This window comes from Oncorhynchus tshawytscha, linkage group LG01 (assembly GCF_018296145.1).
Source record: "Oncorhynchus tshawytscha isolate Ot180627B linkage group LG01, Otsh_v2.0, whole genome shotgun sequence".
NCBI lineage: Eukaryota > Metazoa > Chordata > Actinopteri > Salmoniformes > Salmonidae > Oncorhynchus > Oncorhynchus tshawytscha.
Genome location: NC_056429.1, coordinates 28,280,122 through 28,306,987, shown reverse-complemented (window position 1 = coordinate 28,306,987; position 26,866 = coordinate 28,280,122). Strand labels below are relative to the sequence as shown.

Below are 26,866 nucleotides of genomic sequence, written 5' to 3'. Positions count from 1 at the left end.
TTGATTTGTGTTTTTTATTGAATCGCCAGATCACAACTAGCAGAGCTGGTAGCTAAATGAACAGGACTTCAACTAAAGGTTACATCATCAAATTACTTCCCCCCCTCTCTCTAATACTTAATGGGAAATACACAGGGAATATAAACCAGACATCTCATACAGTATGGCAAGCATCCTTTTCCCTGTGTAGTGCACTACTTTTCACCAGAGCCCTATGTGGTTATTAACCCTGTGTCACTTAGGTCAAAGTTAGTGCACTACATGGGGAATAGGCTGTCATTTTAGACACTGACAGTAGCTGGATACAGACTGTTGATTTGTCATCTAGCCAAACACCTGTAAACAAACATTACACTATGTATGGTATCCCATAATTGTCTTTGTATAAAACGATTGAAGAGTTAGTATAAACAGAACTACTCTGTCTGTATCCTTCATCTCATCCTCCATAACCCTGGATGGGCATCAAAACAAGAGATTCAATCTGAAACCCTATAGCATTATTGACATTTTAAAGATCATTTCCAATTGAGTCGACATTGCAGCATTTATCTTGAATGAGGTCTCCGCAAAGACGGTAACATTGCCTTAATCTGCATTGTTGACTAGAGCTCTCGGATTGAATCCTGGCCTAAACAATATTATAACAGAGAAATAGTCCATCCAATTGCAGGTTGTCCAAATAACAATCCTTCATGTCTCCGTTATCTGAGTGATTGTCATGGAGATGACTGGCACTCGACAACATACCATGTTGCCGTTGTTCCTCTGCTCTCCAACTGCTCATAGAAGAGAGAACAGACGCAGACATCATCAATGCATGATCAATAGCCTACTGGAATTGACAGACTGATCAATGATTCTTAATGGCTGATGAATGTAAAGTATAATTTTTACCTGTAGTTGGTAGTCTACTAAGTGTCATTGATTGTCGTCTGCAAATGGGCCAGGAGGAGAAAGAATCATCATGTCTGGAAGCTCCAAATCTGCTTCCACTTTACATCTACATAGAAGCACACATGCATGGTAGACACACACACACACACACACAATGACATTCACAATCCAAGCCCAGAAAACTAGTCTGACAACAGATTACACAATGTGACATTTCTTTCCTCTCCTACTTACGGGTACACTGGTTCTTCTATCTCCACGGGGCCTGGCAAGTAAAAAAGGATCATGTTTTAAATGTAAAGGTGTTTTTCCACACTAGTGTCAGATGTAGAAAGTGGATTCCTTTCATTGAACTCAATCAATTCCAACAGCATTCTCTCAACCTTTATTGGCTGCTTTCCTGGATCCAAATGAAACTCTCCTTGACTATGAAAGAAAGGCATGCTAAATGGATCATCTGCGTCTGGCTAACCAGCCCAAAGACTAGGCCTGATGTGTGGAATGTGTAGTACACAGAATCCATACGTAGCTCTTCACTTACTGATTGGTTCAGGTTCTTCAGGTCTTCTCAAAAGGAGACCGTAGGTAAAGCGAGAGTTGGGGATTAGGGAGAGAGAGAAGAGAGATGGACAGGGTAAAAGAGAGATGGAGAGGGTAAAAGAGAGATGGAGAGGGTAAAAGAGAGATGGAGAGGATAAAAGAGAGATGGAGAGGAGAAGAAACAGAAGGGGAGGAGAAGAAAGAGAGAGATGGGGAGGAGAAGAAACAGAAGGGGAAGAGAAGAAAGGGAGAGATGGGGAGGAGAAGAAACAGAAGGGGAGGAGAAGAAAGAGATGGGGAGGAGAAGAAAGGGAGAGATGGGGAGGAGAAGAAAGGGAGAGATGGGGAGGAGAAGAAACAGATGGGGAGGAGAAGAAAGGGAGAGATGGAGAGGAGAAGAAACAGAAGGGGGGAGGAGAAGAAAGAGAGAGATGGAGAGGAGAAGAAAGGGAGAGATGGGGAGGAGAAGAAAGGGAGAGATGGGGAGGAGAAGAAAGGGAGAGATGGGGAGGAGAAGAAACAGAGAGATGGGGAGGAGAAGAAAGGGAGAGATGGGGAGGAGAAGAAACAGAGAGATGGGGAGGAGAAGAAACAGAGAGATGGGTAGGAGAAGAAAGAGAGAGATGGGGAGGAGAAGAAAGAGAGAGATGGGGAGGAGAAGAAAGGGAGAGATGGGGAGGAGAAGAAACAGAAGGGGAGGAGAAGAAAGGGCGAGATGGGGAGGAGAAGAAACAGAAGGGGAGGAGAAGAAAGAGAGAGATGGGGAGGAGAAGAAAGGGAGAGATGGAGAGGAGAAGAAACAGAAGGGGAGGAGAAGAAAGAGAGAGATGGGGAGGAGAAGAAAGAGAGAGTTGGGGAGGAGAAGAAACAGAATGGGGAGGAGAAGAAAGAGAGAGATGGGGAGGAGAAGAAAGAGAGAGAAGGGGAGGAGAAGAAAGAGAGAGATGGGGAGGAGAAGAGAGAGAAGGGGAGGAGAAGAAAGAGAAGATGGGGAGGAGAAGAAAGAGAGAAGAAAGGAGAGATGGGGAGGAGAAGAAAGGGAGAGATGGGGAGGAGAAGAAAAGAGAGATGGGGAGGAGAAGAAAGGGAGAGATGGGGAGGAGAAGAAACAGAGATGGGGAGGAGAAGAAACAGAGAGATGGGGAGGAGAAGAAAGAGAGAGATGGGGAGGAGAAGAAAAGAGAGAGAGATGGGGAGGAGAAGAAAGAGAGAGATGGGGAGGAGAAGAAACAGAGATGGGGAGGAGAAGAAACAGAGATGGGGAGGAGAAGAAACAGAGAGATGGGGAGGAGAAGAAAGAGAGAGATGGGGAGGAGAAGAAAGAGAGAGATGGGGAGGAGAAGAAACAGAGAGATGGGTAGGAGAAGAAACAGAGAGATGGGTAGGAGAAGAGAGAGAGAGATGGGGAGGAGAAGAAAGAGAGAGATGGGGAGGAGAAGAGAGAGAGAGATGGGGAGGAGAAGAAAAGAGAGATGGGGAGGAGAAGAAAGAGAGAGAGATGGGTAGGAGAAGAAACAGAGAGATGGGTAGGAGAAGAAACAGAGAGATGGGATGGGGAGGAGAAGAAAAGGGAGAGAGATGGGTAGGAGAAGAAAGAGAGAGATGGGGAGGAGAAGAAACAGAGAGATGGGAGGAGAAGAAAGGGAGAGATGGGGAGGAGAAGAAAAGAGAGATGGGGAGGAGAAGAAAGAGAGATGGGGGAGGAGAAGAAACAGAGATGGGGAGGAGAAGAAACAGAGATGAGGGAGGAGAAGAAAGAGAGAGATGGGGAGGAGAAGAAAGAGAGAGATGGGGAGGAGAAGAAAGAAAGAGAGATGGGGAGGAGAAGAAAGAGAGAGATGGGGAGGAGAAGAAAGAGAGAGATGGGGAGGAGAAGAAACAGAGAGATGGGGAGGAGAAGATGGGGAGGAGAAGAAAGAGAGAGATGGGGAGGAGAAGAAACAGAGAGATGGGTAGGAGAAGAAAGAAGAGAGATGGGTAGGAGAAGAAAGAGAGAGATGGGGAGGAGAAGAAAGAGAGAGATGGGTAGGAGAAGAAAAGAGAGATGGGGAGGAGAAGAAAGAGAGAGATGGGGAGGAGAAGAAAGAGAGAGATGGGGAGGAGAAGAAAGAGAGAGATGGGGAGGAGAAGAAACAGAGATGGGGAGGAGAAAAGAGAGAGATGGGGAGGAGAAGAAAGGGAGAGATGGGGAGAAGAAAAGAGAGATGGGGAGGAGAAGAAACAGAGAGATGGGGAGGAGAAGAAAGGGAGAGATGGGGAGGAGAAGAAACAGAGAGATGGGGAGGAGAAGAAAGAGAGAGATGGGGAGTAGAAGAAACAGAGAGATGGGGAGGAGAAGAAAGGGAGAGATGGGGAGGAGAAGAAACAGAGAGATGGGGAGGAGAAGAAACAGAGAGATGGGGAGGAGAAGAAACAGAGAGATGGGGAGGAGAAGAAACAGAGAGATGGGGAGGAGAAGAAACAGAGAGATGGGGAGGAGAAGAAACAGAGAGATGGGGAGGAGAAGAAAGAGAGAGATGGGGAGGAGAAGAAAGAGAGAGATGGGGAGGAGAAGAAAGGGAGATGGAGAAGAAAACAAAACACAAGAGGTAAGCATCAAAGGAAACATTCATTCACCTTTACCTTCATCTGTGTGTGTGTGTGCAATTATACTGTATGTACCTCCTGATGGGTTCCTCTACAACAGGTTTGTGGAAGAAAGTGGCCAGCTTCTGAAGTGCTTCATGTTTCACCCTGCAGAACAGACAGACATCAGAAGGGAGAAATGCTAGCTAATGGATAGAATATTGTTAATACTATTAAAATCCTTGTCTTATTATGTGTGTGTGCATGACTCACTGCATATCCATTCCATCTATGGTGGTGTAATTCTGTGTTTGTTGGTGGTGGATGCTAAGCTCTCTGCTTCCTGGAGAAGGTAAACACACACACAATAATGCAAACAATAACAGATGTAATCAGCCAAAGGTATTTTAGGTATTTAAAAAGGGGAAGAAAAGATAAGCAGAACATGCAGGAAGCTGAGGTCAGTCATGGCTCATTGATAGATCATTGAAACCTAGTGGCTTGACTCACCCGTCATGGAGATTGTTTGGATGTGGCCACTGCAGAAGAGAATAGTGATGTCATGCAGATTCAAAGTTCCTGACATCAAAGGACAATATTCCCCACTGTGATAGCCTTCACCATAACACTCCCCTGGGCCCCGATTCCGACCAGAGTTAAGCACACGTAAAGTGAACCTTATTCCCTTTTTATGAGCTTTTCTCTATTCTATTCTGACCTTAAACATACTTTTTTATGTTTTACACATTTATTTAACTAGGCAAGTCAGTTGAAAACACATTCTGCTTTACAATGATGGCCTACTTAAGCATGAGAATAGCATGCAAATTCACCCACTATTCACTTCAGGTGGAACTCTAATAAATGAAGGCGTGGCAGAGGGAGGTGTGTCTACAGATACACTGTATTCTGACCTGGATTTAATTCCCTCATAATTCCACCACCTTTACGCTCGAGGAAAACATGAATAAGGTCGGTGCGAATCTGCCGGTTAAAAGTGGAGAAAGCCTCTACTTTATTTCTTCAAATAGAAATAACAGCATTCTCCATGCACTGTTATGTATAAATTGATGAGCTGGGTAAATGAGCAATCCGTTTGGAGAAGGGAATTTTAAATATGCATAGCAATTGTCTTAGATGATTATTCCTTATGGTCCCTGGAGACAAATGTGACAAATGTGAAACAGTATTATTATTATTATTCCAAATGTTCATTGTTGGATAAAATCTGGAGATCCAAGCTATATGTTTCTGTAGGGCTGAACCTGCCGAGTTGATGGTATTCTTTCATTCATCCCTATATTCTGAACCCGTTCTCCCCATGTACAGTTGAAGTCAGAAGTTTACATACACTTAGGTTGGAGTCATTAAAACTCGTTTTTCAACCACTCCACAAATGTATTGTTAATTAAAAAACGATAGCTTTGGCAAGTCGGTTAGGACATCTACTTTGTCCATGACACAAGTAATTTTTCCAACAATTGATTACAGATTATTTCACTTATAATTCACTGTATCACAATTCCAGTGGGTCAGAAGTTTACATACACTGAGTTGACTGTGCCTTGTAAACAGCTTGGAAAATTCCAGAAAATGATGTCATGGCTTTAGAAGCTTCTGATAGGCAAATTGACATAATTTGAGTCAATTGGAGGTGTACCTGTGGATGTGTTTCAAGGCCTACCTTCAAACTCAGTGCCTCCTTGCTTGACATCAAGGGAAAATCAAAAGAAATCAGCCGAGGCGTCAGAAAAAAAGATTGTAGACCTCCACAAGTCTGGTTCATCCTTGGGAGCAATTTTCAAATGCCTGAAGGTACCACATTCATCTGTACAAACAATAGTACGCAAGTATAAACACCATGGGACCACACAGCCATCGTACCGCTCAGGAAGAAGACGTGTTCTGTCTCCTAGAGATGAACGTATTTTGGTGCGAAAAGTGCAAATCAATCCCAGAACAACAGCAAAGGACCTTGTGAAGATGCTGGAGGAAACAGGTACAAAAACACTGCTCCAAAACTGCCATAAAAAAAAGCCAGACTACGGTTTGCAACTGCACATGGGGACAAAGACCGTACTTTTTGGAGAAATGTCGTCTGGTCTGATGAAACAAAAATAGAACTGTTTGGCCATAATGACCATCATTATGTTTGGAGGAAAAAGGGGGAGGCTTGCAAGCCAAAGAACACCATCCCAACCGTGAAGCACAGGGGTGGCAGCATCATGTTGTGAGGGTGCTTTGCTGCAGGAGGGACTGGTGCACTTCACAAAATAGATGGCATCATGAGGAAAGGAAAATTATGTGGATATATTGAAGCAACATCTGAAGACGTCAGTCGGGAAGTTAAAGCTTGGTCGCAAATGGGTCTTCCAAATGGACAATGACCCCAAGCATACTTCCAAAGTTGTGGCAAAATTGCTTAAGGACAACAAAGTCAAGGTATTGGAGTGGCCATCACAAAGTCCTGACCTCAATCCTATAGAAAATGTGTGTGCAGAACTGAAAAAGCGTGTGCGAGCAAGGAGGGCTACAAACCTGACTCAGTTACACCAGTTGTCAGGAGGAAGGGGCCAAATTTCACCCAACTTATTGTGGGAAGCTTGTGGAAATGTGGAAATGTTTGACCCAAGTTAAACAATTTCAAGGCAATGCTACCAAATACTAATTGAGTGTATGTAAACTTCCGACCCACTGGGAATGTGATGAAAGAAATAAAAGCTGAAATAAATAATTCTCTCTACTATTATTCTGACATTTCACATTCTTAAAATAAAGTGGTGATCCTAACTGACCTAAGACAGGGAATGTTTACTAGGATTAAATGTCAGGAATTGTGAAAAACTGAGTTTAACTGTATTTGGCCCAGGCGTATGTAAACTTCAGACTTCAACTGGATAAGTTATTGAGACTGTTGACAAAATGTGAATTAAAGGTACACTGGAAAGGGATGGCTTAAGATAAATGTACTGAAAACCCAATTGAATGGAGACTCCATGAGAAACTCTGTTGGCCAGCAAGTGGGAGGGTTTTCAGCGTTTGAATGTAATGTATTCAGAGAGAGCAGGGTAGCCACACCTGCAGAGAGTATTACGTGACTGAAAAAGTTAAGTCTGAATATCAAATACTGAGAAGTGCGTAGGAAAGACGTAAATTCCTAAATCGGGATTGGGCCCCTGTTGAATAGTCCCAATGGTGAATAGTTCCCACATCTAAACATGCCTGTTCAAACAGTTAACATTGCAGTGTGTACTGACCTTTCTGTAGGAACTTCCTCCATGGGGTAGGAGAGAGGTTCATCGTCATCATTCGTCCACTCCTCACTGTCGTCTGTAACTGAGGGAGAACACACACAGTTTAACTTTTGACTGCAGTGTTTTTTGGTAGCCTTTAACAAATCTACATTGAAACAAAGGTACACACCTCACACACGTGGTTATGGGCTTAAAAAAACAGATGACACCTGTACCATGTCAGATATAAAGTGGAAATGTATTCAATTTTGAGTTTGCATCCAAAATGACACTTTATATACATCTCAGAAGACTGAAATGTAACAAAATTGTTTGACATAGAAACACAAGATTTTCATCGGATTCTTTGAAATAATCTTTATTAATTATGAAAAATATGAATAACATTCCACCCATGAGGAGGCCAAAGAGGGTGCTTTGGTCATTAACTGGGGGAAAGGGATACATGTCATTTGGATCCACAATATGACTTGTGTGCACGTGCACTAAATGAATAACTGTGGACAGTGGAGTACTTACAGCTGCCTGTATCGTCCTGTAGTGGGTAGTGATTGGAAGTCCTGTTGCCCATCCTGGCCACCTCTCCTCCCTGTTCTACCACAGTACTGCTGTCCTTATGGCTGATGGCATGAGAAGCCTTCTTCCCCAGCTCCAACATCTCCTTAATGTCCAACTCCACCTGGCTCAGTGAGATGTACCCATCTACACACACAGATAAAACACTAACTACACCTGCTATTACTGAGATGTACCCATCTATACACACATAGATATATATAACACTAACTACATCTGCTGTTACTGAGATGTACCCATCTATACACACATAGATATAACACTAACTACATCTACTGTTACTGAGATGTACCCATCTATACACACATAGATATAACACTAACTACACCTGCTATTACTGAGATGTACCCATCTATACACACACTGATATAACACTAACTACACCTGCTATAACTGAGATGTACCCATCTATACACACATAGATATAACACTAACTACACCTGCTATAACTGAGATGTACCCATCTACACACATAGATATAACACTAACTACACCTGCTATAACTGAGATGTACCCATCTACACACATAGATATAACACTAACTACACCTGCTATAACTGAGATGTACCCATCTACACACACATAGATATAACACTAACTACACCTGCTATTACTGAGATGTACCCATCTATACACACATATATAGATATAACACTAACTACACCTGCTATAACTGAGATGTACCCATCTATACACACATAGATATAACACTAACTACACCTGCTATTACTGAGATGTACCCATCTACACACACACACATAGATATAACACTAACTACACCTGCTATAACTGAGATGTACCCATCTACACACACATAGATATAACACTAACTACACCTGCTATAACTGAGATGTACCCATCTACACACACATAGATATAACACTAACTACACCTGCTATAACTGAGATGTACCCATCTATACACACATAGATATAACACTAACTACACCTGCTATAACTGAGATGTACCCATCTATACACACATAGATATAACACTAACTACACCTGCTATAACTGAGATGTACCCATCTATACACACATAGATATAACACTAACTACACCTGCTATTACTGAGATGTACCCATCTATACACACATGTATATATATAACACTAACTACACCTGCTATAACTGAGATGTACCCATCTATACACACATAGATATAACACTAACTACACCTGCTATAACTGAGATGTACCCATCTACACACATAGATATAACACTAACTACACCTGCTATAACTGAGATGTACCCATCTATAACACTAACTACACACACATAGATATAACACTAACTACACCTGCTATAACTGAGATGTACCCATCTATACACACATAGATATAACACTAACTACACCTGCTATAACTGAGATGTACCCATCTACACACACATAGATATAACACTAACTACACCTGCTATAACTGAGATGTACCCATCTACACACACATAGATATAACACTAACTACACCTGCTATAACTGAGATGTACCCATCTACACACACATAGATATAACACTAACTACACCTGCTATAACTGAGATGTACCCATCTATACACACATAGATATAACACTAACTACATCTGCTATAACTGAGATGTACCCATCTATACACACACATAGATATAACACTAACTACACCTGCTATAACTGAGATGTACCCATCTACACACACATAGATATAACACTAACTACACCTGCTATAACTGAGATGTACCCATCTACACACATATATATAACACTAACTACACCTGCTATTACTGAGATGTACCCATCTACACACACATAGATATAACACTAACTACACCTGCTATTACTGAGATGTACCCATCTACACACACACACATAGATATAACACTAACTACACCTGCTATAACTGAGATGTACCCATCTACACACACATAGATATAACACTAACTACACCTGCTATAACTGAGATGTACCCATCTATACACACATAGATATAACACTAACTACACCTGCTATAACTGAGATGTACCCATCTATACACACACATAGATATAACACTAACTACACCTGCTATAACTGAGATGTACCCATCTACACACACATATATATATAACACTAACTACACCTGCTATAACTGAGATGTACCCATCTATACACACATAGATATAACACTAACTACACCTGCTATAACTGAGATGTACCCCCATCTATAACACTACACATAGATATAACACTAACTACACCTGCTATAACTGAGATGTACCCATCTATACACACATAGATATAACACTAACTACACCTGCTATAACTGAGATGTACCCATCTACACACATAGATATAACACTAACTACACCTGCTATAACTGAGATGTACCCATCTATACACACATAGATATAACACTAACTACACCTGCTATAACTGAGATGTACCCATCTACACACACACACATAGATATAACACTAACTACACCTGCTATAACTGAGATGTACCCATCTATACACACACAAAGATATAACACTAACTACACCTGCTATTACTGAGATGTACCCATCTATACACACATATATATATATAACACTAACTACACCTGCTATTACTGAGATGTACCCATCTATACACACACATAGATATAACACTAACTACACCTGCTATTACTGAGATGTACCCATCTATACACACATATATATATATAACACTAACTACACCTGCTATTACTGAGATGTACCCATCTATACACACATATATATATAACACTAACTACACCTGCTATAACTGAGATGTACCCATCTATACACACATAGATATAACACTAACTACACCTGCTATAACTGAGATGTACCCATCTATACACACATAGATATAACACTAACTACACCTGCTATAACTGAGATGTACCCATCTACACACATAGATATAACACTAACTACACCTGCTATAACTGAGATGTACCCATCTATACACACTAACACTAACTACACCTGCTATAACTGAGATGTACCCATCTACATAGATATAACACACACACAGAGATATAACACTAACTACACCTGCTATTACTGAGATGTACCCATCTATACACACATAGATATAACACTAACTACACCTGCTATAACTGAGATGTGCCCATCTACACACACATAGATATAACACTAACTACACCTGCTATAACTGAGATGTACCCATCTATACACACATAGATATAACACTAACTACACCTGCTATAACTGAGATGTACCCATCTATACACACACATAGATATAACACTAACTACACCTGCTATAACTGAGATGTACCCATCTACACACTACACCTGCTATAACTGAGATGTACCCACTACACACACATAGATATAACACTAACTACACCTGCTATAACTGAGATGTACCCATCTACACACATAGATATAACACTAACTACACCTGCTATAACTAACTGAGATGTACCCATCTATACACACACATAGATATAACACTAACTACACCTGCTATTACTGAGATGTACCCATCATCTATAACACACACACATAAAGATATAACACTAACTACACCTGCTATTACTGAGATGTACCCATCTATACACACATGTATATATATAACACTAACTACACCTGCTATTACTGAGATGTACCCATCTATACACACATATATATATAACACTAACTACACCTGCTATAACTGAGATGTACCCATCTATACACACATAGATATAACACTAACTACACCTGCTATAACTGAGATGTACCCATCTACACACATAGATATAACACTAACTACACCTGCTATAACTGAGATGTACCCATCTATACACACATAGATATAACACTAACTACACCTGCTATAACTGAGATGTACCCATCTATACACACATAGATAAAACACTAACTACACCTGCTATAACTGAGATGTACCCATCTACACACACATAGATATACTACACTACACACATCATAGATATACACACACACATAGATATAACACTAACTACACCTGCTATTACTGAGATGTACCCATCTACACACACACACATAGATATAACACTAACTACACCTGCTATTACTGAGATGTACCCTGCTATAGAGCAGGTCTTAGGTAATGACAACACAACAACCTGTCTGGAATCCCACAATCAAGCAACTACTGTAGATGTTGAACTATTTGACTCATTTTATGCCCATCTGTATTTGTGTAGAGGTCAGAGGTCAGGGGTTAGGTAGGTGTGTAACTTACATGTATTAGTGCTGTCCCTGGCTAGCCATTTTCCTTTGGGGCAGTTTGTGGTCCGTATGATGCTGACGATGTCCCTATTCTTCACAGCCAGGTCGTCCTTACGTCCTTTAGATGCTACCGTCACTGTAGCCTGATATATAGCCTCCTCCTGACCTGTTATCTGCATACGCACGCAGGCATGCACACAAGGTGAAAATATCATCTCAGCGGTCCCATACTGTATTGACTGTAGAGTGCGATGAATGCAATGTAAATCTGTTAATCCAGCTGGGCTTTACATTAATGTCCTACTCTGCTAGAGGGGCTGCTACTGTTGATATTACCCTGTGTATTAATCTGTGTTACTGAGCGTTGTAGTGTAGTGTGCACTGTGTGTACTAGCAACACTTGGGTTAGGGTTATATGATGTTTCCTATAAATCTCCCTCTCTTGTCGTTAGTAATCAGACTTGAGATCCAACAGTGACTTCTGCGAAAATCGTTCATAGACGTCATTGGGAGTTTTCCTCAAAAATGAAAGTTAACCATGTGAATACATCGCTCTATGATAAGTGAAGTTACTACCATGTAGCCATGATGTTCAGTTAATCTACCATCTTGAAGGAATGAAATCACACTGGTTTCTACTACCGAGAACACTATTCCGCTCTCCTCTCCTCTAAGGGTTTCTCACCTTAAACTTCTTCATCTCATTGTCTTTCTTCTCTCTCTCTTTCTGCTCCTTCTTCTCTCTCTCTTTCTGCTCTTTCTTCTCCTTCTCCAGATATTGCTTTTCTTTCTTCTTCATATCTTTCTCCTCTGGGTTTTCCGGAGCAGGCCTCTTAAAAGACCAGCCACCCCTGGATGTTCCTTTAGTCTGAAAACAATAGGAAGATGAGGGTCATGTCTGTTAAGATCTTCACTGGGTGATTCGATTCCCACAGGATGGATGCAGAGAAGTGTCTGACAGATAGAGGAGCTTTTACTGTGTGTAACACAGACCTGGGTCAAACATGGTCAAATATTAAGCTATCAACCAATCAAAAGAATCTTCCTTACCGGAGGCTGAGTCTCAGTATATGGGTCTGTGAAAAGATAACAGGAAGATAAATAGTTAAGAAAACATGTTGACATCTGAAAACATATTTTATGTTCGTTCATCTTATTGGATGCAGTTATGGCTAGATAAGATCAAATCAATGAGAGCGGTAGCAATGCCAGTCTGTCTAGGGTCAATGGGAGAAAAGAGATAAACACACATATCAGCTTCACTGCTAGAGACACTGGCCTACATAACATGACATACAGTACACACATACTCAACATCTGACCTCATCTCACAGATTCACACCCACAGCTAGAAACTCTCATGCTGGTGGGTGGTATCTGAGTGAGAACTTAATGTAAGGTTCCCGTGTCTTACTCTTTGGTTCCTTCTTCTTCTTGGTGGGTTGACCCTTGACCTTCTGTTTGGCTGAGGGCATGTCTTCATTGGCTTTGTCACAGCTCTCAGAGGTGCCGTCTTCTGTCTCAGCTCTGGAGGGGTGGGGGTGTGGAACAGTCAGTCAGGGACAAGAACATGACATAGAACACTATTCTAGTAGAGAACGGGAGCTGGATGTGTTCTTTTTAAGGCAAGAATGGGGTACGTTTGAGAGAGAGTAAGAGTTAGCTGGTTGTGTTACCCTGCCTCTGGCTGGGGGTCCTGGCTGGAAGGGGAGGCAGGGACAGTTTCTTGGATAAACTCCACCCGAACCCCCAATGGAACCTCGACCACCGGTTCTGATTCTGGAACTCTGTGGTCCTCGAATTCTGGAAGCCCCTCCCCCTCTTCCAGAATATCCTGCTTTAGAAGCACTGTCTCTGGAATGTTGTCACCATATTCTCCATTCCCCCATTCTGACCCCTCTATCTCCACCAAGTCTGCAGGCTGGATTTCTAGGGCTTCCAATTTCAGAAGCTCCGACCCTACATCCTCAAACTCGGGAACGTCAAGAGCAGGACCGGCTACGGAGAACTCTAGAGGAGCACGAATCTCCCCAGCTGAAAAGAGAGACAGATAGTTACCCAACATGAAGAACCACACACTGATAACTCCCCTATCCTTTCTCTTTTAGTTTCCCAGTTTATTAGTGTGTGTGTGTGCGTGCGTGCGTGCGTGCGTGCGTGCGTGTGTGTGTGTGTGTGTGTGTGTGTGTGTGAGAGAGATATGTTTGTCTGTGTGCAATGTAACGTGGTTTGCTACTGTGGTTTGTGAACACACTGCTGTGGAGCTCTTTAGTGATAAAAGAGTGATAGAACATGTCCAGTGTGAGGAGGTGGGTAGGATGTACCATGGGCGGTCAGGTTCATGGAGGGGAGTCGGAGGGGTTTCTCTTGCAGGGGTCGCAGGGTGGAGGCCTCCGGAAGGCACCTCCTCGAGAGAGGAGGGGGTGCCTCCAACAGGTCTGGTATCACGTCCCCTGCTATCCTCTCCAACACAGGAAACGCTTGCCCTAAAGAGAGAGAGAGAAAGAGAGAGAGAAAAAGGTTCAATATAAGGCTTGGGCATGTATACCATATATACAGTATACCAGGGTATTTTGAAATGACAGTATGAAGCTTGGGCTGTGTGTGCTATGCCGCTGCTTAAAACTACAAGTTAACTAAGATGTGCCAATTAAATGATCTCCAGCGCAGGGCTCCTGGGTCGTCAATGGTTACCACAGCCAGTCATAAACCCTGCCTATTTCTACACTGTAAAATGTGATGTTAAACCTTGCTAGCAAGTGGCTAGCTAAGTGGCTAGCTAAGAGGCTAGCTAAGAGGCTAGCTAAGAGCTAAGAGGCTAGCTAAGAGGCTAGCTAAGAGGCTAGCTAAGAGGCTAGCTAAGAGGCTAGCTAAGAGGCTAGCTAAGAGGCTAGCTAAGAGGCTAGCTAGCAAGATCAAACTTCTTGGTTACAGCAGAGACAATCAATCCCCTCCTGGAACAAGATCCCTGCTGCCTAAATTTGTTCTATGCTTCATTTTTTAAAATTATAATAATATTTTTTTAGCATTTGGAAAGAAATAGAGCCCCTTGTGTGTACTGCTGGTAACACTGTATACCCTGGTATGGTACAGGAACGGTATGAAGGTATGAAAATCTGGATACAGCCCAAACCTATTCAATACTAAGAAAGATAAAGCAGTGAAAACTACAGTGTGTAGGTTGTTGTTTTGTTGTAGTGCAACGCCGTGAAGCGAGAGTCTGAGTGGTTGAACTGGCCTGTTCACTAGGTCAGCCGGGAGGAACACTCTGCTTAACTGATAACTACATTCCTCAAATTAAAACGATGTAATCATCACCAACAAGAGAGTTAGAACACAAGATATTGGCAGCAGCACCCAGTCATGCTAACTTTGACAGAAACACTGCCCCATAGTGACACACGAAAGATAGTTTAAATACCTCTCTTTCTCCGTCCTACTCTTCCCTTCCCCTCACCTATGCCCTACTCTCCCCCTTCTCCTCCTCACCTACGCCCTACTCTCCCCTTCTCCTCCTCACCTATGCCCTACTCTCCCACTCTCTTCCTCCCCCTTTCCTCCTCCTCCTCACTTCCCCACAGGGTTGGGGAGTAACTTATTTAATGTAATCAGTTAAATGTAATCTCATGTTTTTAAAACTAACTGTAATCAGTTATGTCACCAGTTCAAATATTGTAATCAGATTACAGATACTTTTGAAAAACTCGATGCTAACTTCTTGAATTACTTTTCAATTCAGGAAGTATGTTTGCGAAAAAATAAATTATGACATTCAATTCAGCATTGAAAAAAGGCGCAAGTTTTAAGTTTTTTCCACCTGAGAGAGTCTGACCACAAGTCAGAGACCACTATGATGACACACCAAATGCGTTTCATGGATCCTTTTTGTCTTATTCTAATGTTGCTTAAGGGGGAAGTAATCCAAAAGTAACTGAAAGTAATCAGATTACATTACTGAGTTTGGGTAATCAAAAATTATGTTACTGATAACTATTTTGGACAGGTATCTAGTAACTGTAATGGATTACATTTAGAAAGTAACCTACCCAACCCTGCTTCCCCATCCTCCTCCCCTCAGCCCTCCTCAAGACAAAGATGTTTCTGGCACAGAGAGGTATTCGACCTTCTCTGCTGTTCCGTGTCTACAGCGTTGCAACAACAACCACAAACCACCTACTGCAGGCCAGGGACTCTCTGGCAGCCTAGATCCAGCAGCATACCTAACCTCCTGCATACCAACCTAGCTGACACCCTCTTAAGATATCTAAACCATTCCACCATGCAAAGTCTTACCTAGGGTGTAGGGGTGAGCTGCACTCCTGTGTACTTCATGTTCAGAGTGAGTACAAAAGTAGAGTGAACAGAAAAAGGAGATATATAGAATGAAAGAAAGAGCGAGGAAGAGAGAGAACAAGGGCCTTAGGGAAAGAGAGATGCAGACACTTACTAACGTCAACACTGTTGACCAGGGACGGTTTCAGGGGTGTAGGGGGCCCCGCCCCGGCCTGGTCATCGTAGTCGATTGGTGGGAGCTCAGGGAGGGATTTGTGGGGGAGTGGGGGTTGGTCCTCTATGGTGGGTGTGGTCAAAGGGCTGGGGGACAAGAGATGGAGTTAATTAGATGGTAATAATAACAATATGGTTATTTAACAGACTCTTATCTAAAGCGACTGGGGGATGAGCAATGGACAGGAAACGCTAATCAATTTGAAAACAAACTGTCAACGTCACCTGATTCCCTGTCTGACTGACACAGTATATGTTAGGATAATATGTTAGGATAATATGTCAGGATAATATGTCAGGATAATATGTTAGGATAATATGTCAGGATAATATGTTAGGATAATATGTCAAGATAATATGTTAGGATAATATGTTGGGATAATATGTCAGGATAATATGTCAGGATAATATGTTAGGATAATATGTCAGGATAATATGTTAGGATAATATGTTAGGATAATATGTCAGGATAATATGTCAGGATAATATGTTAGGATAATATGTTAGGATAATATGTTAGGATAATATGTCAGGATAATATGTCAGGATAATATGTTAGGATAATATGTTGGGATAATATGTCAGGATAATATGTTGGGATAATATGTCGGGATAATATGTCGGGATAATATGTTAGGATAATATGTCAAGATAATATGTTAGGATAATATGTTGGGATAGTATGTTAGAATAGTTGATGTTAACGTTAATGTGTATGTATTAAAGGTATATTGTGCACCTGACAAACTTTCTCTTGGCCTTCTCCAGAGCATTGAAGATGATCTCTGTTCCTCTTTTTTTTGGTGGACTCATTTCCTCTGCTCGCCCTAGAGCCGACAGGGCTGAGAGTGGTCGTTCCTGGACCGACACGGGGCTCTCAGGCTGGGGGGACGGGGGTGTGACTGGGGGGTCCACCGCTGGGGGAAGCGGGGTGTGAGAGGGAGGTGGAGAGGCAGAGGCCTCGACTACAACAGCAGCATCCACTACTACTACAAGTTCAGGAGCTGGAGGTGGAGGTGGAGAGGGGGTAGGGTCAGCGGGTGGGGGTGGCCTGGCAATAGCAGGTCGACGTGGGGTGGCTATAGTGGGTGGTGGTAAGGTGGGGATAGCAGAGGGGTTAGGGGTGACTGGGGAGTTGGTACCGGGCTGGGTAGGGCAGGAACAGGGGAAGGGGTAGGGCTGGGGGGAACCAATACAGAAAGGGTGGGGGCTGGGATGGTCTCAGCTGAGGTTTCTAACTCCAGGGTAAGGGGGGCAACAGGGATGGGCTCAACGATAGGAGGGTCGGGGATCATTGGAATGGGGATGGGGTCTGGTGGTGTAGCGACTGTAATGGTTTCAGCTGCTGGTGCAGGCATCAGGGTGGAGGGTAACAGCTCAGAGGGTAAGAGGGCATCTAGTACTGGGGCAGGTTTCGGGGCAAGGGGTAAGAGGGTAATGTGAGCTGCTGGGGCCGGTGGGATGAGGGCAGTTGGTGTGGGTATATTAGCATGGGGTGATGGCGTTCTGAAGGTTGTTAGAGTGATGAGAGGTTCAGGACCAGCCATGTCTGGGCTGGCTATGTCCAACATGGGGAGAGGAAGAAACTCATCTTTCCCTTTCTTCCCTGATTTCACAGGCTTCCCGATGCCCCGAAAACCCTTCTTCTTTACTGTTGCATATATGGGCGGTGGCGAAGCATCTTCCAGCTCGACACTACCCCCCTTAAACCCCCTAGGGGACAGCAGGGACACCTTCTTGTTCTTCATGACTAGGTCTGCCTCTGTCTTCTGTTTCTGGTCCAGCAGATTTTCTACATCATCTTTCCCGCCATTCATCTCTCTATCTGCCTTTTCTTTGTCAGCCTCTGCCTTCTTTTTACCTAGTAATTTCACCTTCCCCTCATTCTTGTCTTTTCCCTTTACCTTCTTCTCCTTCTCCTTGAAGATGACTCGGGGTGCGATGTCACCCTTCCCCTGGAGGGAGGTGAGGAGGGAGGGTCGAGCTCCGGGCGTTAGGCTGCGTGAGTTGGAGGGTGTGTGTGATGTGGGGCTGAAGGAAAGAAGGGAGTTTGTTGGGCTGTGAGGAGGGGACAGGACTTTAGGTTTCACAGGAAGGGCAGGTTTGGTCCTTGGCTGCTTCAGCAGCACTTCCTCATCCTGGAACTTTGCCCTCAAGGACTTGAAGTCCAGATCTTCTTCCTGAGAGAGAGATAAAGGAGGGGAAGGGGTGAGATGGGTGAAAAACAGGTACCTCAGGAGAAAGGAATCATAATTGAATTTCAAATCACAGGTTATCTTTGAGCCCTTCCTAACTGTCCCACTCTCTCTCTCTTCATAGTCTAAATCAACATAAGATAAAACAAACTAAGTGACCGGATCATCCAGTGTTCCTCCTAGATAACTTTCAAGGCGGAGTGCACAACTGCCATTGGCAACAAAAATGCCAATAGAAACCCAGCCAGCTTTAGCATGAATCTCTCTGTCCTGCTATACCACATCATATTTCTGCCATCCATACACACACACTGAGAGACAAATACAGAGATTTAAAATCAAATCAGAAGATATTACAAAAAGTGTTGCCCTTACCTGCACTAAATAATGTGTAATTTATTAATATTCCTCTTAAGAGTCACAATTATGAAAATTTAGGACACTAAAGAGGCCTTTCTACTGACTCTGAAAAACACCCTGCTCATCTGTGTGAACGTGCCTTAGGCATGCTGCAAGGAGGCATGAGGACTGCAGATGTGGCCTGGGCAATAAATTGCAATGTCCATACTGTGAGACGCCGAAGGCAGCGCTACAGGGAGACAGGACGGACAGCTGATCGTCTTTGCAGTGGCAGACCACTTGTAACAACACCTGCACAGGATCAGTACATCCGAACATCACACCTGCGGGACAGGTACAGGATGGCAACAACAACTGCCCGAGTGACACCAGGAATGCACAATCCCTCCATCAGTGCTCAGACTGTCCACAATAGGCTGTGAGAGGCTGGACTGAGGGCTTGTAGGCCTGTTGTAAGGCAGGTCCTCACCAGACATCACCGGCAACAACGTCGCCTATGGGCACAAACCCACCGTCGCTGGACCAGACAGGACTGGCAAAAAGTGCTCTTCACTGACGAGTAGCGGTTTTGTCTCACCACGGATGATGGTCGGATTCACGTTTGTCGTCGAAGGAATGAGTGTTACACCAAGGCCTGTACTCTGGAGCGGGATCGATTTGGAGGTGGAGGGTCCGTCATGATCTGGGGCGGTGTGTCACAGCATCATCGGACTGAACTTGTTGTCATTGCAGGCAATCTCAATGCTGTGCGTTACATGGAAGTCATCCTCCTCCCACATGTGGTCCTCTTCCTGCAGGATCATCCTGACATGACCCTCCAGCATGACAATGCCACCAGCCATACTGCTCGTTCTGTGCATGATTTCCTGCAAGACAGGAATGTCAGTGTTCTGCCATGGCCAGTGAAGAGCCCGGGTTTCAATCCCATTGAGCATGTCTGGGACCTGTTGGATCGGAGGATGAGGGCTAGGGCCATTCCCTTGCAGTGCCTTGGTGGAAGAGTGGGGTAACATCTCACAGCAAGAACTGGCAAATCTGGTGCAGTCCATGAGGAGGAGATGCACTGCAGTACTTAATGCAGCTGGTGGCCACACCAGATACTGACTGTTACTTTTGATTTTGACCCCCCCTTTGTTCAGGGACACATTACTCCATTTATGTTAGTCACATGTCTGTGAAACTTGTTCAGTTTATGTCTCAGTTGTTGAATCTTGTTATGTTCATACAAATATTAACGCATGTTAAGTTTGCTGAAAATAAACGCAGTTGACAGTGAAAGGACCTTTTTTTTTTGCTGAGTTTATATCTGAGAGATCAGGATATTATTATTGTTAATCCCCCCGCCCCCAACTTTGGTGTTCTGAATAGCCTCAATTCGTATACAAGGTGTCAAAGCGTTACACAGGGATGCTGGCCCATGTTAACTCCAATGCTCCCAACAGTGTCAAGTTGGCTGGATGTCCTTTTGCTGGTGGACCATTCTTGATATACACAGGACTCTTTTGAGCATGAAAAACCCAGCAGCATTGCAGTTCTTGACACAAACCGGTGTGCCTGGCACCTAATACCATACCCCGTTAAAAGGCACTTAAATATTTTGTCTTACCCATTCATCCTATGAATGGCACACATACGCAATCCATGCCTCAATTGTCAAAAATAAAAATGTTTTTAACCAGTCTCCTCCCCTTCATCCACACTGATTGAAGTGAACTTAACAAGTGACATCAATAAGGGATCACAGCTTTCACCTGAATTGAACTAATCAGTCTGTCATGGAAAGTGTTCTTAATGTCATGTACACCATGTATATAGCGCCATCAGAAGGTATTCACACCCCTTGACTTTTTTCACATGTTGATGCGGTACAGCCTGAATTTAATGTATGACATTTAGATTTTTTTGTCACTGGCTTAAACACAATACTCCATAATGTTAAAGTGGAATAATGTTTTTTTTTTTTTTTTCAATTTAATAAAAAATGAAAAGCTGAAATGTCTTGAGTCAATACAGTTGAAGTCATGGTACCTTCAGGCATTTGAAAATTGCTCCCAAGGATTAACCTGACTTGTGGAGGTCTACAATGTTTTCGGAGGTCTTGGCTGACTTCTTTTGTTTTTTCCCATGATGTCAAACAAAGAGGCACTGAGTTTGAAGGTAGGCCTTGAAATTCATACACAGGTACACCTCCAATTGACTGAAATTATGTCAATCAGAAGCTTCTAAAGCCATTACATAATTTTCTGGAATTTTCCAAGTTGTTTAAAGGCACAGTCAACTCTGTGTATGTAAACTTCTGACCTACTGGAATTGTGATACAGTGAATTATAAGTGAAATAAGCTGTCTGTAAACAATTGTTGGAAAAATTACTAGTGTCATGCACAAAGTAGTTGTCTTAACCGACTTGCCAAAACTATAGTTTGTTAACAAGAAATTTGTGGTGGTTGAAAAACGAGTTTTAATGACTCCAACCTAAGTGTATGTAAACTTCCGACTTCAACTGTAACTATTCAACCCTCTTGTTATGGCAAGCCTAAATACGTTCAGGAGTACAAATGTGCTTAACAAGTCACATATTAAGGTGCATGGACTCACCCGGTGTGCAATAATAGTGTTTAACAAGATTTCCTGTAAGGTCCCTCAGTCGAGCAGTGAATATCAAACAGAGATTCCTCCACAAAGACCAGGGAGATTTCCCAATGCCTCACATAGAAGGGCATCTATTGGTAGATGGGTAAAAAAAAAAGTAGACATTGAATATCCCTTTGAGCATGGTGAAGTTATTAATTACACTTCGGAGGGTGTATCAATACACCCAGTCACTACAAAGATACAGGTGCCCTTCCTAACTCAGTTGCCGGAGAGGGAGGAAACCGCTCAGGGATTTCACCATGAGAGCAATAATGGCGCCGGAAAAGAAGGCTGACGTTTTACGTGTTCCTATCCAATTGTGTGTTGTTGTTTTTTTCTTTGCAACTTCTTTTTTTTGCTTATTTTGTACATAATGTTTTTGCTATCGTCTCTAATAACCGAAAATAACTTCTGGAAATCAGAACTGTGATTACTCACCACAAACTGGCAGAATCCTTTTTTTCCTTTAACGAGTCTGACGAGCCCTACGTGAATGACATACTGCCTTCCCCGAAACAGGCCCAGATCCCCGTCAAAATCCTGCAGAACAATGACCTTTACTCCACACACAGAGACGCATACAAAGCTTTCCCTTGCCCTCCATTTGGCCAATCTGACCATAATTCTAGCCTCCTAATTCCTGCTTACAAGCAAAAAGCACCAGTGAAACGATCAATAAAAAAGTGGTCAGATGAAGCAGATGCTAAACTAAAGGACTGTTTTGCTAGCACAGACTGGAATATGTTTTGGGATTCCTCCGAAGGCATTGAGGAGTACACCACATCAGTCATTGTCTTCATCAATAAGTGCGTTGATGACATCGTCCCCACAGTGACCATACGTACATACTCCAACCAGAAGCCATGGATTACAGGCAACATCTGCACTGAGCTAAAGGCTAGAGCTGCCGCTTTCAAGGAGCGGGACTCTAACCCGGAAGCTTATAAAAAATACCGCTATGCCCTCCGACGAACCATCCAACAGGCAAAACGTCAATACAGGACTAAGATCGAATTGTACCACACCGGCTCTGATGCTCGTCGGATGTGGCAGGGCTTGCAAATCATTACAGACTACAAATAAAGCACAGCCGAGAGCTGCCCAGTGACACGAGCCTACCAGATGAGCTAAACTGCTTCTATGCTCGCTTCGAGGCACATAACACTGAAACATGCATGAGAGCACCAGCTGTTCCGGAAGTCTGTGTGATCACGCTCTCCGCAGCCGACGTGAGTAAGAACTTTAAGCAGGTCAACATTCACAAGGCCAGACGAATTACCAGGGCGTATACTGCAAGCATGCGCTGACCAACTGGGAAGTGTCTTCACTGACATTTTCAACCTCTCCATGTCCAAGTCTGTAATACCAACATGTTTTAAGCAGACCACCATAGTCCCTGTGCCCAAGAACACTAAGGTAACCTGCCTAAATAACTACCGACCCGTAGCACATCTATAGCCATGTAGTGCTTTGAAAGGCTGGTCATAGCTCACATCAACACCATTATCCCAGAAACCCTAGACACACTCCAATTTGCATACCGCCCTAACAGATCCACAGATGATGCAATCTCTACTGCACTCCACACTGCCCTTTCCCACCTGGACAAAAGGAACACTTACAGTGGGGCAAAAAAGTATTTAGTCAGCCACCAATTGTGCAAGTTCTCCCACTTAAAAAGATGAGAGAGGCCTGTAATTTTCATCATAGGTACACTTCAACTATGACAGACAAAATGAGAAGAAAAAAATCCAGAAAATCACATTGTAGGATTTTTAATTATTTATTTGGAAATTATGGTGGAAAATAAGTATTTGGTCACCTATAAACAAGCAAGATCTCTGGCTCTCAAAGACCTGTAACTTCTTCTTTAAGAGGCTCCTCTGTCCTCCACTCGTTACCTGTATTAATGGCACCTGTTTCAACTTGTTGTCAGTATAAAAGACACCTGTCCACAACCTCAAACAGTCAGACTCCAAACTCCACTATGGCCAAGACCAAAGAGCTGTCAAAGGACACCAGAAACAAAGTTGTAGACCTGCACCAGGCTGGGAAGACTGAATCTGCAATAGGTAAGCAGCTTGGTTTGAAGAAATCAACTGTGGGAGCAATTATTAGGAAATGGAAGACATACAAGACCACTGATAATCTCCCTTGATCTGGGGCTCCACGCAAGATCTCACCCCGTGGGGTCAAAATGATCACAAGAACGGTGAGCAAAAATCCCAGAACCACACGGGGGGACCTAGTGAATGACCTGCAGAGAACTGGGACCAAAGTAACAAAGCCTACCATCAGTAACACACTACGCCGCCAGGGACTCAAATCCTGCAGTGCCAGATGTGTCCCCCTGCTTAAGCCAGTACATGTCCAGGCCCGTCTGAAGTTTGCTAGAGAGCATTTGGATGATCCAGAAGAAGATTGGGAGAATGTCATATGGTCAGATGAAACCAAAATATAACTTTTTGGTAAAACCTCAACTCGTCGTGTTTGGAGGACAAAGAATGCTGAGTTTTGCATCCAAAGAACACCATACCTGCTGTGAAGCATGGGGGTGGAAACATCATGCTTTGGGGCTGTTTTTCTGCAAAGGGACCAGGACGACTGATCCGTGTAAAGGAAAGAATGAATGGGGCCATGTATAGTGAGATTTTGAGTGAAAACCTCCTTCCATCAGCAAGGGCATTGCAGATTAAACATGGCTGGGTCTTTCAGCATGACAACGAAGGAGTGGCTTCGTAAGAAGCTTTTCAAGGTCCTGGAGTGGCCTAGCCAGTCTCCAGATCTCAACCCCATAGAAAATCTTTGGAGGGAGTTGAAAGTCCGTGTTGCCCAGCAACAGCCCCAAAACATCACTGATCTAGAGGAGATCTGCATGGAGGAATGGGGCAAAATACCAGCAACAGTGTGTGAAAACCTTGTGAAGACTTACAGAAAACGTTTGACCTCTGTCATTGCCAACAAAGGGTATATAACAAAGTATTGAGATAAACTTTTGTTATTGACCAAATACTTATTTTCCACCATAATTTGCAAATAAATTCCTTTAAAATCCTACAATTTTGACCCACTGTATGTGAGAATGCTATTCATTGACTACAGCTCGGCGCACAACACCAAAGTGCCCTCAAAGCTCATCAATAAGCTAAAGACCCTGGGACTAAACACCTCCCTCTTCAACTGGATCCTGGACTTCCTAACGGGCCGCCCCCAGGTCGTAAAGGTAGGTAACAACACATCCGCCACGCTGTTCCTCAACACAGGGGCCCCTCAGGGTTGCGTGCTCAGTCCCTCCTGTACTCCCTGTTCACTCATGACTGCACGGCCAGGCACGACTCCAACACCATCAGTCACCGACAACAACAAGTCAGCCTATAGGGAGGAGGTCAGAGACCTGGCCATGTGGTGCCAGGCCAACAACCTCTCCCTCAATGTGATCAAGACAAAAGAGGTGATTGTGGACTACAGGAAAAAGAGGACCGAACACTCTCCCATTCTAGTCTCGCTATTGTTATCTTACTGCTGCTCTTTAATTACCTGTTACTTTTATTTCTTATTCCTATTTTCTTTTTTTTAAACTGCATTGTTGGTTAGGGGCTCGTAAGTAAGCACTTCACTGTAAGGTCTATTCCAAAACATGCATCCTGTTTGCAACAAGGCACTAAAGTAATACTGCAATGAATTCACCTTTCAGCAGGACAATAACCTAAAACACAAGCCCAAATCTACACTGGAGTTTCTGAAAAGAATAATGGGCAAATGTTGCGCAATCCAGGTGTGTTAAGCTCTTAAAGACTTACCCAGACAACTGTAATCGCTGCCAAAGTTGCTTCTGCAAAGTATTGACTCTGGGGTGTGAATACTTATGTAAATTATACATTTCTGTATTTCATTTTCAATACATTTACCAACATTTCTAAAAACATATTTTCACTTTGTCATTATGGTGTGGTGTGTGTAGATGGGTGAGAAAACCATTTGTTTTAATTATTTTTCAATTCTGCCTGTAACACAAAACAATGTGGAATAAGTCAAGGGGTATGAATACTTTCTGAAGGCACTGTACATCCATTCATTATTAAAACTGGCACAGGGCTACCTTCCAAATAGTCTTGTGAGACTTGTGGGGGTCCCAGAGCAAAACAGCCGATATGTACATGTTCCTGAGAATCTCACCCAAACTGTTCAGAGACTACAGACAGAAGTTGGCAGATCAGAGGTACTGAATTCAGACTAATCCCATGATGCTTGAGGGGGTCATAGAGTAAAACCGAGAACACCGCTGTGTTCATGAGAATCTCATCATTCCATAGAGCATTAGTTTCGTAGCTCAAACCGTTTATCTGGATGTCTCATTGTCTGACAAACACTGCTGTAGCTCAGCCACCTTCCACCACAGATGTGGAAGGCCGCCATTGGCGGATGTAGTGGATTGAGACACAGCCCATATGCAACAACAAAAAATAATGTATATCTCTAGTTTAAACAGACAGATTTGGATGGGCATTTTTTATTACGCCAATTAGATTTCCCGCGGGGTCGCTGACATCGACTTTAGAAGGTAAACAATACAGCCATATCTAGTAATAAACCAGAGAGAAGAACCACCAACTAATAGTTGTTGAGACAAGAAGCATGGGCATCATGCCAACTCCCTATCTAACTATACAGTAATAGAAAATGTAACAGTGGCACGGAACTCTATTCGTGAACCATGGTTACGTTATAACAGCACGGCGCTGTGTGTGTCCGCGAGAGAGAATGAGACGAGTCTGGGTACTGAAAGTGTAATAACACCAGATAAGGTTTACCTGGTCCATCTTGCGTAATTCAACCAGCAACAGACAGCTACGGGTAGCCTTGTTCCACCTCTATTCTCGCTTTATCCAGGTGGCAACTTCAGCCTCTCATTCTGGCTAGTTCCGTTAACGTCCTTACACCAAGCAGTTACACAAAACAGTCAACACAATAACTTGGAATAACTTTCTCCAGTGTCAACAGTCCAGGAGGCTACCGGCAAAATGTTACTGTTCTCGCCTACTAACAGAGGATTAGACTCTTATATTGAACTACTCTCTCTCCGCATGTGTTTCTTAGCTGGTTTGGTTCTAGGATGGAAGTCAGGTTGGAATTCTCTCCCACGCTCATAGAAATATTCACGCG

General features: G+C 43.2%; 1 protein-coding gene across 2 annotated transcripts; it reads right to left on the bottom strand.

The window, feature by feature from the left end:
- LOC112248849 (FYN-binding protein 1) lies at nucleotides 1-26,866 on the bottom strand. 2 transcript variants are annotated; one of them, XM_024418204.2, is made up of 18 exons: nucleotides 26,515-26,866; nucleotides 17,256-18,696; nucleotides 16,458-16,603; nucleotides 14,335-14,496; nucleotides 13,687-14,044; nucleotides 13,425-13,537; nucleotides 13,061-13,086; nucleotides 12,696-12,878; nucleotides 12,024-12,183; nucleotides 7,776-7,958; nucleotides 7,260-7,338; nucleotides 4,513-4,541; nucleotides 4,276-4,345; nucleotides 4,099-4,170; nucleotides 1,439-1,464; nucleotides 1,132-1,162; nucleotides 898-1,003; nucleotides 1-779 (listed from the first exon to the last, which is right to left on the bottom strand). In XM_024418204.2, exons 2-17 carry the CDS (start codon nucleotides 17,327-17,329, stop codon nucleotides 922-924), a joined length of 1,794 nt encoding a protein of 597 aa, XP_024273972.2. In that variant the 5' UTR covers nucleotides 17,330-18,696; nucleotides 26,515-26,866; the 3' UTR covers nucleotides 1-779; nucleotides 898-921. The 2 variants fall into 2 exon arrangements, with proteins under 2 accessions (XP_024273972.2, XP_024273981.2); XM_024418213.2 differs by having other exon boundaries at nucleotides 1,439-1,461; nucleotides 26,515-26,863.

What these genes read in the sequence shown, in the direction of transcription:
- LOC112248849 (XM_024418204.2), bottom strand. Translation starts at nt 17,329, where the DNA reads ATGAGTCCACCAAAAAAAAGAGGAACAGAGATCATCTTCAATGCTCTG. An exon ending in GCCAAGAGAAAGTTTGTCAG is followed by an intron (nt 16,604 to 17,255) that starts GTGCACAATATA and finishes CTTGTCCCCCAG; the next exon opens with CCCTTTGACCACACCCACCA. An exon ending in CCAAACAATCTCCATGACGG is followed by an intron (nt 4,346 to 4,512) that starts GTGAGTCAAGCC and finishes TACCTTCTCCAG; the next exon opens with GAAGCAGAGAGCTTAGCATC.